The sequence below is a fragment of the Leiobunum rupestre genome, chromosome 6, assembly GCF_980474605.1.
Source record: "Leiobunum rupestre chromosome 6, qqLeiRupe1.1.hap1, whole genome shotgun sequence".
Taxonomy (NCBI): domain Eukaryota; kingdom Metazoa; phylum Arthropoda; class Arachnida; order Opiliones; family Sclerosomatidae; genus Leiobunum; species Leiobunum rupestre.
In genome coordinates, this window is record NC_143389.1 from 49,509,342 (window position 1) to 49,526,889 (window position 17,548).

The following is a 17,548-nucleotide window of genomic DNA, read 5'->3' on the forward strand; positions in this document are numbered from 1 at the left end:
GAAAACTAAAATACTTTCAAAACCTCAATGATTATAAATACTGAATATATATTAAGGTAAAAATTAATATATCGACCCAATGGAAAGGAATGTGTTTTCGACTTTAATATATTTGAATAGTTTTTGGAATAGTTATCTCATCTTTTTACTTAATAGCATTTAACATTCGTTAATCTTTCTGTTTAATTAGAACCTCTTCAATCCATCCTTCCATCTAATAACGAGCAAAAAATATATTTCATAACAAATATTTTCTTTTTTTTTATCCTCCTATGCATTTTTTTATGTAACAAGAGAGCAACATTTTTGTCTAATTTCTCTAACATATAGACACACCAAATGACGTGAGCATGTCAAATTAGTTTTTTCCCGCTGTTATTTTATTTAAGGGTTATATTTTCGATTATTTTCTTTGTAAAAATAAGGGGGGATAGATCAGAAATTTAATTTTCGTAATTACATCTGTAAGGATTAATAGTTGGCTTTATAGGGGGGTCGGGAGTATTTATAGCTGTTGAAAAGGGAACTATTTTGTATTGCTCCAACTTAATTTTTTGTTTCTACATTAACAACTTGGTTTCTTTTGGTTTATAATATTTAAAATTTTCTGCTTTTTTTCTTTTTAATCTTTCTGAAACCTACTATACCATTTAGAGAATTTACAATTTTACATATTTTTTTTTGGTCGCCTTTGTTGCGTGTTTATGAGCTATTTAAATTTTAGCTTGAGATTCTTAATTTCATCATTTTTTTCAGAGATGAAATTTGATAAATTATTTTTTAAAGTAAAAGGGTTAGCGTGCTGTTACATAGCAAAAAATCACTTAAGACGTCACCACGAATAACCGTGACGTAATATTCCTACGTTCCCTTAATTGGTCTGATAATTTAATGAAATTAACACGAAAACAATCGGAACTTTTTATAACGGGGCTGTTAAAATGTCACATTCCGCAACCAGCGCCATCTTTAGTCGATTCCTAATTTTTCGAACCAATCACGACTCCCAACCCTTAAAAATGTAAAATTTACCTTAATTTGCATTAAACCTAAGTGCTATCCGTGTTTTTATAAAATTGGGAGGCAAAAAAATCTTAATTACTCTATTTCACAATTAATTTTCTCGTTTCTACTTTATACATATATATTTATATAATATTTAAACAACGTATATATACATATACATGTATATATTTCTCTAATTTCTTTATAATTTATTTTTGTGAACTGAACAAAAATTTAAACACCAAAAATAATTTCAAATTACCGCCATAAATTTAGTTCAGGGGTACGAGTTTTTTGGTTTGTTTTATAATATATTTATTAATTTATTATTAGAGTATTTTTGCATACTTGTTTTGCTTCTCGATTTACCCGACTGCGGCGCTCGAGTCGCACTATTTTTACATATTCCTTCATTATCTACTACGTTTTAAATCGTAGAAATATCAACGCATTTCCATTTGCGTATCAATTAAAAACCCGTTTACCTTATTATTTCTAAAATGAACGAATAAAAGAACTCAAACCGAATAAGGACAAAACAAACTAATTGCAAAAATCTACGTTATTACGCTATAATACGTTGAGGAAAAAAAATTAGTTAAATATGAAACCGAATAATATTTTTTTATACATATACGTTTTTCGTTGCCATATATATTTTCTTTATAACATCTTAGTATTTAAATCACTGGAAAAAACGGTGATTTATTAATTTTATTTTTAAAATTAATCTTGGATTAATTTATTTATTATTATTATTTTTTTGTTATTTGAAGATCTTCCGAGACGATTGATAAGAAATCGTCAAAATATGATTGGATCCCCACGTAACGGAAAGGGCGGGGCTTTTGAGTAGGAGGGATTTCATTGGCTGATTATAGAGGTTTTTTTTTATTAAAAAAACCGAACGCGCGCCAAAATAAAATATTTAACGGTACACCACACAAGAATTACGCGGATTGATTTTTTTGTACGAAACCTAAAAATAAGTGAGAAAAATATCATTTTCGCTAAAAATTAATGTACACATTTTTGTATTATTATTATTATTATTACTTCAGTCTGAACTCGAACCGTACGTAAAGAGGTGAAAAATATAAATACTTTTTTTTTCACCATTTCGATATATTTGTGAAACGTTCCACCTTACAAATCACTTGTATTTTATGTCTCGATCTCCATTTAAATTGAAATAAATATCCACATTGAGCAGAAATTAGCAAGCGACATTTTTATATTTTGTTATTTTTTTCCTTTCGCTTTTGGTATATCCATCGTTTTTAAAAAAATCCCTCATATAAGAGTTTAAGTGTATGAATAAAAGTTTTGCATTTTTTTTTTCATATATATTTTTTTTCCTCGTATGTCAACTAAAAAACTGAGCCATTTGTTTTTTCGTATTTGCGTTTTGTTTTTTTTCCTTAAAAAAACTTTATTTCTTCCTTAATCCGGTATTATGTATTTTTCTTCGTATATTGAAACTGAGAGAGAGAGTGTTCGAAACGAATAAAACAATTCTTTTTTTTATCCGTCAGCGCGGACAGGTGAAAATCAGGACTAAAATTTCTTTTTTTTTTAAAAACCCACAGTTTTTTTATACCGTAAACTTTCTTTTGTTGATTTTTATATACCAAACGAAATTAAAATATTATTTTTTAATCTATTATTTATAAAGGTAATATCTATTTGTTTTTTTTTATCTCGGGGAGGGGAGGGGCGAGGGATAGGGGATCGAAGGGTCACGTGACATGGGCTTAAACGCCGGGGTTCATTTTGACAGGGTTATAATTGTAAGAAACGTTTAGAGGAGGGATGGATTTTTTTTAAATACTTTTATCTAGCTAATTATCCGAACTAAAAGAATGAAAAAGAAAGAAATGGAAAAATGGAGCGCGATCGTCATTTTTCTTATATATATTTTAGAAGAGACGTAGGTAGAACCCGCCCCCTTTTGTTTCCGGTGGGTGTGGCTATTATTTGCATGTCGTGCTGTAACGCGTTATTGGTTTTCGCCATCCAAGGCTTCCAGGTACTTTTCGTTGATGATATAAGGGACGATTGTTTGACTGAGAGTTGAATAATTCGATACGGAATGAAGAAAAAAACAATGGCGAGGATTTGAAATGTAAAAATAACAGGGAAAAAATTCGTTAATATCTCAATATCGTTTAATCATCTCTAAAGGGTCAAGGGTTACAACACAGCAAGCAAGCTACGTGTCATAGCAACAGAGAGGTCGTGCAGCAATACCACAATAAATACCACGCGTTTTACCTATCTATTACCAGCAACACCGATTGAATAACGCAACAAAACATACCAGGATTTCTCTAATTAAGTCCTACTTAGCTCACCAATTTCTACATTTACTACTAAGCAACGGACTTCATTAAGACATTACCAAAATTGAGTTTAAGATAAATTAGAATCTCTCAAAGTTAGTAATGGTTTGACCAGCTTGTTTTAAAAATTACGATTACATTTTGTAAAAAAAACAATGTCACCATTTATTTTCAGTTAACTTTGAATTAAATTTATCGCTCGTTTAACATTCGTAACACTTTTTATTATTTTGGTAATTACGTTAATTCGATCCGATTTACTTATACACACGATTCGTGTCTCGGGAGTTGGAACGCCGTAAGGTACCCAAAGAACAAGAAGTTTCAGCATTTTGAGAACAGGGACTACCACGATATCATACACCCATGCGACGCGAGACCACCACCTAGGGTTTTATCAAGAGACCAGACAAGGGCGGGAGGTATTTTTCTGGACTACGACACACTGATTGGAGAGCGGGCGGGACGGAAATCAAATAGGAGAAAGAATGTACTCACCGAAAAGGAAGCAAGAGCAGAATGACAACCGGAAAGACCATCTCGACGTAGGGCCAAGGAGCGAATCCGAAGAAACACATTATGGACAGCTGCACCACCTGACAGATCGTGAACAAGTGGATTTTGCGCTGCGGACAGCGACGGATGTAGTGGTTTGGAGGGTAGGCCGCCTGCCGCAAACACAAATACAACGGGTTATAGATATAACAACTCGTCTACCTCCGAAGATTACACCATTACGATCGCGTATCTCTAGTTAGTTTCGAGAACTGTCAAAATAGGAGAGTCAGCTGTTAATTGAAACTTTGCAGTGGTAGCAAAGATTAAGTATCTCGATATATAGTGTAAAGCCCGAATTAGCATTCGCAAATGAAGGCTTTGTCCTTAACAGCCTTACCCTTTATTTCAGAAAGTTATCTCGTTGTTTTGGGTCATCATTGCCAGGGAAGGTAGAGATGACTCATCCTCGCTCACGTTGTCTACCTTCGGAATGCTCCGAAAGTGGCGACCTCTGACCCGAATGGTCAATGTAACCCGGCCACTTGAATTAATGGCTTTAAACGGCTTGATGACTTAGGCCTAAGGTGGTGCCAAGGGTATTAGCCTAGTTGATTATTATAATTGCACCACAGTGAGTCCGCAAAGATTTCTTGGCGGGCTTTCTTTTCCAGCCAATTAGGTTGGAGACCGTTAGCGTCATCCGTGGGGCCCACTATATCAGGGGCGTCGGGACATGGGACACTTTCTCTTTTGTTCGACCTATCTGGTCGAATCTTTTCTATTCTCTCTTCTAGAGAAATTTATTTATTTATATAGTTTATTATTTACAATAAAGAGTATTTTACAGTAAGGTTTGACTATCGTACATGGTTTAAACATAAGCTGACAATTTCCAAGCTTCACAATAGATGATAACGCTTAACATCTGTAATGGTGTAACGCAACCGAACGGAGCTCGAAGATTTGAGAATTGGAATGAGACGGTTCTCGGGGTTGGCGGGGTTCTTACCTGCTCCATGAAGAGCAACGTGATCCTCTCGAACATTTGGTTGCCATTGAGCGACGTGAGGGCCATGTAGAGGAAGAGGCCGTAGAGCACGGGGGTCGGAATCCAGGCCAGCGGAAGAGGGAGGAGAAACACCGAGAGCCCGATCAGGATGTGGGACACGATGCCCGTTATGCGGGTTTCTCGGACCTTCACAATTCTGCGGAAACAAACCATTACGTAAGCAACTATAAAACATAAACTAAAGAACTCCGGTAAATAGGGAAACCCTAAATGCAGGGGCGTAGGAACCGGGAGGGGCAGGGGGGGGGCAATGTCCCTCCCTAGAATTTTGCTGGGAGGGGCAACTAATGTTATTGCCCCTTCCAACGTTTTGTTCAGTTGAAATCTTCAAAAGGCTCAAATTCTCATTTTAAAAGCATATAAAGCTTATAGAACCTCAACTGTGTTTAAATTTCAGTCTTTTCCCGCCAATTTACATAGTGGTAAAAAGTACACAGGCATTCGGAGAAGCTACACTCCATTAAAAATTCAAAACCATTCTGCAGACCCGTTTCCGTTCCTCTTTGCCCCCTACAACTTCTAGAACGTTCCTACGCCCCTGTCTAGCTGACATCACTCTTTTAAAAGAACTAAACTAAAATGCAAAGTGGTTGGAGGTGGCCAATAGTGGACAATATATTTTTATTGAAAGTGTTGGTTGAACGAAATTTTAGCTATGGATAATTAATGATTCATTAGAAAAAGCAAAAAATTTATAGCAAGTACAGAAATTTTCATCAAAATCGGTTAAACGGTCTTTGAATTATTATAAAAAGAAGTCAAAATGGTGGAAATCGAGTTTTTCGGCGAATTTCCAGACTTTTAAATTATTTCGGCACTCGTGACGTCAGAAAATGCGAAGCGTAACACTGGCTAATTGTCTGTAATACATTTCTTTACATCTGGGATTAAAACTGGGCTGATTTAACTCCCAGGAAATATTCTACGCAGTAGTAATTGAAATAGGCGTACACTAGGCTACGTAGTAGAAAAATTATATGAAACCGAAGCAAATTGAACATTATTATTTTATTCTTCGTAAAAACGTCGTGTCGCTAAGCGCGCTCGTAAAAAAGTATTTTTTATTTCGATAATAAGCCTAATATTATGATTAAAAATCTCGGGTTTGAAAACTTTTACAAGTAAACAGAATCCCTCAATTCAGTTCCTTCTACTTTAGGAATAAAACTACAGCTTTGATTTGCTCGTGCTACGGAGGAGGAGAAAATTTCGCGCAAATGTTCTGGATTTTGGGGAGCGAAAAAGATCAGTTTCGGACCCATAATTAGGACACTTTTAGGCTTGGAAATTTGTTTCGACAATGACATTTTTGGAAAAAGAATTTCCAGGGCTTCAAAACAAGCCCTCATTCGTTCGATTTTATTACTATCGACTTTTCGTGCAACCAACAGTTTAAGTTAAAGATTAGCATTCCAAATTGTACTTTTTATTACTATTTTTGGGTGTATTATGGAAAATTTAAGTATACCGTTTATAATAAATAGTTCAACCTTTTAAAACTAGTTATTTTAGCTTTCCACACGCAATATTCCTTTAATAGCCATTATTTGCCAATGTTTAACACTTTTTGCCATATTTTCCACTGGTATGGACTTTTACGAAAATAAATTGAGCATTTGGTAACACTGAAAATTCTATGGTATTTTTCCAATGAGGATTTAAGAAGAAACTTTCGCTATTAATGGGTACTCAGGATTGAGTTCCACTAAGCACACGATGCGACACGTCGTCCATACTTATTGTCAAGACTACCAATGATATAATTAGGTGCCGTCTGCTTAGAGGACCTCTACCTTGGTCACGCCATTAGTGGCCAAAGATCCCAATTGAATATTTTTTTTAGGAATTTAATTCTGTAAATATTTATTAATTATCGCAATTTCGTAGACGACGTTCTGTCCAATATTATTTCTCATCAAATGAGGCAAATGGTTTTTCTTTAATAATTCTGTTCATTGGAAATATGAAGACTTAATGCGTACAAATAAAGATGTAAATCAATCACGACTTTAGAGGCAACGAAGCGATGCCCACAGCCCGACTAAAAAGTAGGTCAATCAGAGAGAGAGAGGGATTTAGTGAGAGCGCGTCAATGTGTATGAATGAGAAAAACAATTCGATTAGTCGGACGGCGAGGAAGGGAAAAAGCAGAGGAAACTGATGGGGATGAGGATCAGGATGAGGATGAGGAGCACGCGCGGAGAAAAGCAAAGACAGAGAGAGAGGCTTACATTTCGTAGACGTGCCCTTGATCGACCCGTTCTTCGACGTCGGCCAAACTGCGCACGTGTAGCGGCGAGTGGGGTAAAACCCCGTGCATCCATGGAAATCCGTAGATTGAGAGGAACCCGTTAATGAGGCCAACCACCAGCAGGTCCAGGTGATAAGCGGGGCCTTTCTTGAGCCTGCGCGCGGCCAACGGGGAGATCGAGTTAACACCGGCTTCGTTTGAAAAGGCGAAAGCGGAGTCTTACTTGTTGCATGGATTATTGACCATAGCAGCCGATATATTTTGGTCCATAAAAAAGAGGACAGAAAGCGCGAAGCCCAGACCCATGGCGGCGACTGCTGCCGTCCAGGGTAGCTCCTCGACGGGGGCTCGGACGAAAGGGTAGTTATTCGTGTACCTGAAATGATCTGTCTTTATCTCCTTAAAGACGTAAGAGCCGATGAAGCTCAATAAGATCACAGCGACTGGCAGAGCGTAGTCGGCGAGCATCTCCCGCCTGCTCGCTTGCAAGTAAGGCCTGCAACACGACGAAAACGTCAATATCGACGTCCAATACGACGTCCGGAGAATCGAGAGGTCACTCTATCGCCGAGGTCGATATCAACAGTTCTTCACCGAACTGAACTGCAGTTATATATTCCCCGTTCGGACGTCCAAGTAGCCGCTCGATTCTCCGAGGAAAAATAATGATCGTAGAGAGACTAACGTTTTATTGAAGTTGTAGAGGGAGATGGCGAGCCAAACGGTGCCGAGCATCAGCAAGAGAAAGAGCAAACTGTTTTCTCGTTTGCAGACCATCTCTTCATAGACGGCCTCCGTCCCGGCTGACCCATTGACTCCCTCCACCAATCCTCCCAGACTCAAATTGCCCGCTAACATAGCGGCCACCGGAAGCACTGATTGGTTGCTTCCGCCCGCAGAGACAACGTCCCCCACCATGCTACCCTCTACCATCTCACCCGTACACGCTGGCGAATAGTAGTATTTGCGAAAATCTAAAAGAAACGGAAACCAAAATTGTATTAAGGAAGGAAGGCGTCTCGAATAAAACAGCTAGAGGAAGGAAATAGACACTTCTAGTCGCTCTCCATCTAGTCGCTCTCCATTGGACATCAAATCTTCATTAATCGGGATCTATGATAGAAACCTTTCCGCGGCTTCAAAATTGGATTGCGACCAGGAGAAATGAGAACTATGGGAGTTGTAAAATGTACTTGAAACTGGGGTTGTTATTTAAACCAATTCACTTAAAACGTATAAAGCGTTTGATATTAATTTTACGGCTAAAATTTAGAATAAGTGGAATGTAATGGAGATCGCTTGGAAAAGAAATGTCTCTTTGAAAGAGTGGTACTGCGGCGTATTTTTAAGATACTAACTTCTGTACATGTCCTTGCCCGCGTCGACGGCGAAGGCAATACTGATAAAGAGGGCGAAGATCTCTTCGGTGGATCGCGTCGACCATTTCATCAGCTTGCTGGCGTCGAAGATGGCGTAGAGGATCAGGAAAAGCGTGTTCCACAGACCGACGCAGGCGTACATCGCGAAGAAGTTCAGCTGAAAATCCTCGCAGATCCCGTGGATCACTGTACTCGACAGGAAAGACAATAAAACGGAATTAACAGAAACGCTTTATCAGAAAAACGACTTTCTAGAATTCAGACCTTTTATGTACAGACTGAGTGGGGCTGTGGTCATCACGATGACCAGCGGCTGACCCGCTATCGTGGCAAATATCAAGCCGCCTATTGCTTGACCAATTATGCTTTTCCTGACGTCTGGTGAAAGGACGAAAGATAATTAACTATCGTGACGCGACATTCAATCTACTGATTATCGAAAATGCGACTAAGCCTATTCACTAAATACTTAAACGACTAAAAAGTACGACTGAAGAAAATGAAAACCCATACCTCCTGCGCAATTGCAGCGTGAGATATTTAAACAAGTGTGCGTTTTAGTTTCGGGGAAATGTGCTTTTTTATAAAAGCGACAATTAAAAATAGAAAAATGAGGCGTGTACGTACCGATTTTTCCGTGTGTATTTGTATCGTTGAGAACACCAAATGCAATGGTTGGCAAGAGGCACGCAAAATAGAGGAAGAGAGTGGTTGAAACTGTTTTCTGGATTGTCCTGTGGCCCTTGAAGCCTAATTATAATGAAATAATGTTTCCATAATTTAGTAACTATAACCAGAAATGTATAATCTCTGTTACGAGAACAGTATTCATACTGATAATTATATATGTAGGCTATAGGAGTTTTCATAAAATAAGTTTATGAAGTTTTAACCACCCACCCCGACTAAAATTGCCCTATCAGTCTTTGATGGGAGTTCAGTTCAGTACGTTCCAGTTCTAAAACCGTTGAATGTACGTCAACAAGCTGGCAAACATGTTTCCCGGAGAATCAATAAAAACCAAAGACTACAGACTAGAGTATACCACCTCCTAGGCAGTTCGTTGATGGGGATTTTATGAAAACAACTACATTTCGGAAGAAAATATAGAATCTGTGTCGAAATACATCACATTAGAAAACTATTAATTTTCTTCATAAATAAGTAAATATCCCTACGAAATGTAATTTTTACATCGTTAGGTAAAGCAATGCATGATACTTCCTTCGTAATAGGTATATTCAGAAGTGTATAATATACATCTTACGAGAGAAATATTAATCTACATATCTTGCACTTTTACATTTTTAAGCTTTTTAATTTTTTCCTTGGGAAAATCGCACCCAATGGAATCCGCGTCATGACTGCGAAGGCACACGTTTCATTTTAATGGCCCAGATGGCTACTTCTACCAGTGCCGTATTTCCACCTAGGCCAACCGAGGCCGTGGCCTAGGGCCCATCCTTGGAAGGGGCTGACCGTAATTACTGTATTCGAAGGCATAAATCTATAATATCAATCGCAATTTATATTGGAGAAATTCCTAGGTAGAATATTTTGTTTTAAAATTAATAAAATTTCTGAATGACAGTTTACGGACCCAGCCTTAAATCGCAATGTGGCATTATTATCGCGTATTTAGTCGACGATTGTTAAGAGCTTTTATTTGGTAATATAACCGTAGAGCTCAGACTTCTACGCTGAATCAGGGAAATTCAGGCACAGCTATAGTTCCAGGGATAAGAGTAAATGCAGCGCGTGAAAAGGGGGCCCAGACTCTTTATCTGCCTATGGGCCCAGGATCTCTAACGAGTCCGGCCCTGAAAACAACTAAAAATGGTGCTTACCGTCGATGTAATCACTGAAATAGTGAGCGATCCTTCTTCTAGTATCTCCATATAATCCCTGGGCAAAACGACATTTTGGCTCCTGCAAGAAAACACACTCGATTATTGCACTGTTTTATCACATTCACAACCAGAATCAAGAATAACCTAATACCAAGGGCGAAGCCATACGGAGGCAGGGGGAGCCGCCCCCGACAACTTTTTTCCAGAGTTGGCAAACTAGATATTTCAATCTTAAAGTTGGCAAACTTAGAATTTCTATATTACGAAGTAATATGATATTTGCTTTGTTATTTCAAGAAACTTCAATTCAGGGTGTTTCAAAATGCTATGCAAAAATTTTAAGGAGTTGTAGGGGGTGAGTTGAGAAGTATGCTTGTTTTTCCCCATTTTCCTACGATGAGTTAAAAGAGCGCCAGAGAGCTTCAAAATGTGGCCTAACTAGCCAGTGGAAGTAGGCTGCAACAAGCGCAAAACCAAGCAGCAGGGAAATGCGAACATTAAGGTTTGGGTTCGTGTGATAGGTAAAAAAGGACTTTGTAAACAAGACAAGGTAACTAGCGTAAAAATGTAAACTTAAACAGTATTTAAAATCCCCGCTGCTTGGTTTTGCGCTTGTTGCAGCCTACTTCCAGGGACTAGTAGGCCACACTTTGAAGCTCTCTGGCGCTCTTTGCACTCATCGTAGGAAAACGGGAAAAAACAGGCATACTTCTCCACTCACCCTTACAACTCCTTAAAGTTTTTGCATAACCTTTTGAAACACGATGTATTTAAAACGATATAATATAAATTTTTGTTCAATTAAGTGTCGCTCCTCCAGATGCATTGGTCCCAAAATCCCAATATATATTTAGCTTATTCCAACTCTTATCTATCCTGACTAAATTCCCAACGCTAATTTTTATTTAATTCCCATAGACTAAGTATTGCCATCGTTGAAATTGATTTTGGTCGTATCTTCGATCTTTAAGCAAAGTAAATTTGAGCCCATTAGATAGTAGATGTAGGCCTACCGTGTACGGCTATTTCGACTACATAAACGACACAGACAATCATACGAGAGATTAAATTCAATGGCTTGAAATGGGTTTAAGACTAGCTATTAAAACAATAGAAATATTATTTAATTGAAAGTAGTCGCACGAGCCTAATCTTATCCTAGGTGGAGGGCTAGTATTTTTACTACAATAGGGTACATGACGACGGAAAATAAATCACGAACTGCAGTACTATGAACTTTTTACTATAATTGTTTTAGGCTCGTCTAAGCACATTCCATTTCTTCGTGTACCCAGGCTTTGCTCAAAAATACCCAGATAAGAACTACTCGCCAACCCGAGCCGCCAAACACTCTTAAAACTGGGTTTACACCAAATATTCGCCCGAAATCCACTAGATTTTTTTTTAGTGAAATTATTAAATCAAAGCCATTTACTATGAATTTAATTGATAGTGAAAAATATATTCAACGAAGTTAGCTTCGCTACGCCCCTGCTCAGCGTTCGGATAAGAAATTTTCCGTTCATTTCTTTTAAATCCATATCCGAAAATTATCGGAATAAAAACTTATTTGTTGCGTATAAAAACGTATAATAGTCGCGAATAATATCCACAAATAAACAGTCAATCGAATTTCTTATGATTAATTAAAATTTTGGCGGTTAATTTATCCGTTTCCCCGAGATCTATGCGAGTTGTAGAATAGGGCACCTAATTCCAAAAAAAAACATTGCAAAATATGAAGTTTTTGTTCAAAAGAAAATAGGAATATGAAAAGCATCCAGTCATAAATCGTAACGTCGGCCCCTTTGAAGCCACACCTTAGTTTCTCTTTCCTTTTTTTACTATTGGAAACCCAAAAAAGAAAAAGGTGGATCTCACGTCAAGATCGCCGAAAGTTTTACGGTTATAGGGCTCCTTTTTGGTGAAGTTTTGGAGTAAATTTGTTTTTCTCCAACCCAACACTAGCCGAAAGATAAAGAAGGAAGATCCTTGTATTATAATATATACGAACGAAGTATAAAGGCTCGGGTTTTACCCCCTCGCCGGCCTCGGGGTGCGCTGTCGTTTTACACGCGAAAGAGTTTGGGTAGCCTGCAGGCTCTAATTTAGAAATGTACTTCCTCGATGGATCGCTTTAGGTTTTACGTCCACCTTACACGCTCGCTCTTTACAGCCGCCACCGGCGCGCGAACCAACATCCAAACTTTAGATTGGACCCTGGGAAGGCTTTATCCGTGTCTCTGGCGGGCTAGTTGAAAACGTAACTGCCTCAAAACTTTTGATTTCCGAGAGCCTTCGAGGCAATTTTAACATCAGGAAAGGTACAGGTCGTACCCGCGCGGGTTGTTAAGGTCTCGCTACCTTAGAGAGCTTCTGGTCAAAAGGTCGAAAACGCGATGGTCCAAGAATCGCACGACTAGACCTCATTATTTATTTGTTTTATAATAACCCGGAAAACGCCAACGCATTCTTGGTTATTCCATTGGAATTATAGTTACTCGAATTTTCCTTTTTATCACTGTATGAATGTAGGTAAGTATAGCCTTTGATGCATTGAGGAGAGCACCAAAACGAACGGCTTAACCACTTTGAGAAAACTTATTTTACTCAGCTTCTTTCAGAATCAATGAATAATAATAATCAGCTAGGCTAATACCCAAGTCACCAAATTAGAACTAAGTCATCAAGCTACTTTTAAAGCCATTAATTCAGGTGGTCGGGTTACAATGCGTAGCAGGGTGGTGGCCACGCGAGTCAACAGCTCCCTAAACTAACTATTACCGTTAACTTCCACAAGTTTTTATGGAAGGGGAAACTGAAGAACTCGGGGAAAAACCCCTTAAACCAGTGGGGAGAGAACTTGCAAACTCAACGCGGAAGGAGTTTTTCCGAGTTTTCACCCAGTGCCGCAAGCTGATATCGAGCCCGGCTCCACTTTAGAAGTTGTCTCGCGATGTTAAATATTTTGTTTGGGAGATGAGTAACAATTAAACAGAGCGCAATCTAAGCTTAATCACGAATGTGGTTTTTATTTTGGTATTTTTCGTAGAACGATTAGTTGGTAATTGAGAAAGGGGGGGAGTACCATGCACATTTTTCGAATTGTCTCTTGATGATTTTCCGAGGTTATTAGAATCCGCGCATAAACGCGTTTCCCAGATGCCACGTTCCTTATTTTCTAAATACAATTGAACGAATTTGAAATGGCACTTTAGAGCACGACACAATCCATGCCTATCTTATTTGTCCTTATTTATCAACGTTTTTGAATTTTAAAAAACGCGTCAATTCGGATAAAGAGTCGATTTTTCTTAGTCTCAAAAATCCATTTCGGAAGAACCGAATTTACATTTTTGTATTCACTTCTAAATTACTTTTCCGTGTTGGGTTTTGGCCACGAATAAAGTTCTGAAATGTTCCGAGACTGTTTCGCGAATTAAGACTGAAGAGGGGCCCCTTACCGGGCGGTGTGGGGGTATGGAATAAAAATCTAAATGGTTATTTATAGCAGGGTTGGCAAAATTTGAGTTTTTTAAAAAAAAAACAGAAATACTGTTTTTTTTTGTTTTAAACAACTCTTCTTAGTTTTAAACTGTTTTTATTTCTAAGTAAAAAAAACACGTTTTAAACACTAAATAATTGTTTTAAACGTGTTTTAAACTCTTTGTAGTAACGCTTGTAGATGGCGTTACAATCTTAAAAAGTTAACCTTTTTACCTCGGTCGTGGGTTCAAACGTCAGTTAAAGTTCTCACGCCGTGTGAGTCATTAAGGTAGATGTATTAAGGTTGAAAGGCGAGGGAACGAGGTGTATATTTGGTTTTGGTTTTATTTTTACATTGAATTTCGGAAGTTTAGGAAGTCGAACTGACTCGAATAGAAATTAGAAAGTCGTAATTAGATTTAATCTCGGATTTTGTTTAAAGCGGCTAGTATAATGAGTTTAACTGGTCGAAAAAAAGATCCAATATGGACTTTTTTTAATATTACTGAACCAAATGAAAATAACCAAAGTTTCCGAACTAAAACAACTAGAGCGAGGTGCAAGAAGTGTCATACGGAGATGGTAGGACTGGTTGCTAGAATGAAGAAACACGTTGACATTTGTATTTCCACATTGGAAAGTGCTATAGATATTTCTGACAATAATAGTAAAACAGATGAGGATAATCTGGATGAAGATGACATACCCCTAGCTAATTTATCAACTCTAGGACAAGAAGACGTATTTTTTGATTCGACGTCGCCTTCTGAAAATGAAATAGGTTGGTGTCATTTTAATAATTTTACTTCATTTATTTATTTTAATAATTATCATATTTATTTTGTTCTTTGGTATTTGTAGTACCCCGGGCCCTTCCCCAACGACCATTAACTCCTGGTAACACCAGTTCTGCCAGTGGATCTACTATATCTGTAACCTCCAGATCCTCTACTCCGTCTGAACTGTCACTCTCCAATCACAAAAGAAAATCTCAGTCAGTAATCTCCAACTCAGGGTCATCGAGTGCTAAAATAAGTAAATTTGTATTTCGTACATCCGCATCCGAAAAGAAACAGCTTGATTTGCAAATCGCGCGATATACGTATGCAACCAATTCGGCTTTTCGTCACGTTGAACATCCAGAATTCATCCAATTGATCAATAGTTTAAGACCAGGATATACACCACCGTCGCGTCGTCAAGTTGGAAACCAGTTACTCGATGAAGTATACCAAAGTGTTTTGACTGAAATGAAGAACAATCTGAATGGAAAAACAGTTTGCATGTCATTAGACGGCTGGAGCAATGTTCACATGGAACCTGTGATTTGTGTTTCAGTCACCGATTTGTTAGATGATACATGCCATTTAGTCGAAACTATTGACACTGGAGCACAAAAGCATGATGCTGAAAATTTATATAACCTGGCTGTGAAATCTATAAAAAATTGTCAGAAATACAACTGTATTGTGAAGAGTTTTGTCACCGATAACGCATCAAACATGGTAAATATGAGAACACGTTTGGCAACTTCGGAAGATCTCGGTACAGTGGACATTATTACCTACGGATGTTCTGCGCACATATTCAACTTGTTGGCCCACGACATTGATAAAGAAAACCCAGGAATAAAGGAGCATGTTAAACAAATTATAAAGTACTTTAGAAACACTCATTTTCCGGCTGCCAAATATAAAGAATCGGGCGGAAATAAATTAGTTCTACCCTCTGATGTTCGATGGAACACGTTGGCTGATTGTCTAGAGTCGTACTTGAAAAATTGGCATATTTTATCTAAGGTGTGCAGCGAAAATCGAGTAGCTATCGATAAGGATATATCGAAAAAAGTGTTTGACATGAATCTGAAAATGAACACAGAAGATTACCTGAAGAAACTGAAAATTATTGCAGTGGCACTAGATAAAGTACAGGGAGATAAATGCACCATTTCCGAAGCTACTAAAATTTGGATCGATCTTTTGGACGAATTTAAAATTCAATTTGGAGTGGCTGAGGAACGTAAATGCTTGAATCGATTTAATATGGCCATGACGGCCGTTCACTTTTTAGCATTTTTGCTAGATCCAAGATATCAAGACACAACCTTAACACTTACAGAAGAGCAGGTAGAAACAGCTTTGGAATATGCAAACACTTTCCATCCAACTACAATGCCAGATATAATTCGTTTCAGAGCGCAAACATCTCCATTTAAGTCATATTTGTTCTCCAAACTCTCCCTTGAAGGCTTAAATACATTGACATGGTGGAAAGCCTTAAGAGGTCAAATTAAACAAGGAACGTGGGAACTTGTTGAACAGCTTCATAGTGCAGTCGCATCTTCGGCAGGTTTAGAACGTGTATTTTCTTCTTTTGGTTTAGTTCAATCAAAGCTGAGAAACAGATTAGGGACTGAAAAGGCATCCAAGCTGGTAACAATCTTCAAACAACTCAACAGAAAAGATAACACATGTGAAACGTTAGATGTATAATTTTGTGCTTTGTAAGTTTAAAGTTTGTACATTACTTGAAAGAAATAAAGAATTCTTTCAACGCATTCTTGAATTTTCTTATAAAAACTCTTGATTAAAATACGATTAAAAAAAACCTGTTTAAAACTCTTAGTCTAAAACGTTTAAAACAAATTGGTGTTTTTTTTAAATCGATGTTTAGAACAAGTTTTAAACATTTGTTTTAAACATTTTGTTTAAAATTTGCCAACCCTGATTTATAGGACAGAAAATAACGTTTAAAGTGTTCTAGATTCTACGTGCACGTTAATTTGGAACGTCAAACACGTCTAAAGGCCCTTTAATAAAAATTTATTATAAGCAAGTTGAAGCCCCCTTGAGCCGGGGGCCTTCGCTGACCAGCCGACCTGGGCAGTCCAGGCTTGAATAATTTATTGTTATAATTAAAAATGCTTCAACGATTAGTAATTTTTGGGGTTTTCTTAGTCATTTGTTTCTTAGTTTGACTTCAACATTATTATATAAGCAGTTTTCCATTACGAGTTCAAAATATATTTTATTTTTATTTATTTAATATTTTTCCCTCGATTTTTCCTCAGGGGCTAGTGGGTGTCCATCAAGTTAGTGACTAAAAAAACCACATGAGACATTTGTGTGGACACGTTGGGAAGGGGTATCCATTGGACTCTAAGGGGTGTCCTGTTGTTGCGCCCCTGAATTTCCCCCAAATGATATCGTTTCAATGTAAAAAAAACTAACGTTTGTATTTCCAGCCAACCCTTGACCCCGTATTCCTCTCTTTCTCTTTCGCTCGAAGAAAAAAAATGTGACGGAATGGTATACCTCTAGGGTTTGTGCATTTTTTGGTGTTTCCCGCTAAGCTAAGCGAAATTACAGTTGGCTACACAGATAACTTAAAGTAAAGCAACAGAAAAGAGGGACAGAGAACCAGAACCAACACAAAAGAATTTCCGCATCCTTCGTCCTTCATCAATTCTATTCCTCCTCCGGGATACGAGAAGGGAAACTAAGCCGTTGCCATGGCGACGGCACGTGCCAAAGAGACGGGGAGAGATTGCGGCGGCAGATCGCAAAGACAAGATGAAAGAAGCGATGTTTCGTTAAAATTTTCATTAGCCGTTTTATTGGACTTCAAAGCATTTTTAGCCGTAACCCGGGGAACGACAGAGCTAACAA

General features: G+C 37.8%; 1 protein-coding gene across 5 annotated transcripts in view; it reads right to left on the bottom strand.

Moving 5' to 3' along the window:
- Nucleotides 1–1,267: 1,267 nt before the first annotated feature.
- LOC149941335 (solute carrier family 4 member 11-like) overlaps nt 1,268–17,548 on the bottom strand; it is a 139,580-nt gene continuing 123,299 nt past the window's right edge. For all 5 annotated transcript variants that reach the window (XM_090177766.1, XM_090177765.1, XM_090177764.1 and 2 more), the window contains 10 exons: nt 10,392–10,473; nt 9,172–9,294; nt 8,809–8,922; nt 8,524–8,730; nt 7,851–8,139; nt 7,389–7,661; nt 7,146–7,319; nt 4,855–5,050; nt 3,846–4,015; nt 1,268–3,071 (listed from right to left, as the gene is read on the bottom strand). In XM_090177766.1, the coding sequence (XP_090033892.1) occupies nt 3,005–3,071; nt 3,846–4,015; nt 4,855–5,050; nt 7,146–7,319; nt 7,389–7,661; nt 7,851–8,139; nt 8,524–8,730; nt 8,809–8,922; nt 9,172–9,294; nt 10,392–10,473 (1,695 nt within the window). In that variant the 3' untranslated portion in view covers nt 1,268–3,004. The remainder of the gene's footprint in view (nt 3,072–3,845; nt 4,016–4,854; nt 5,051–7,145; nt 7,320–7,388; nt 7,662–7,850; nt 8,140–8,523; nt 8,731–8,808; nt 8,923–9,171; nt 9,295–10,391; nt 10,474–17,548) is intronic.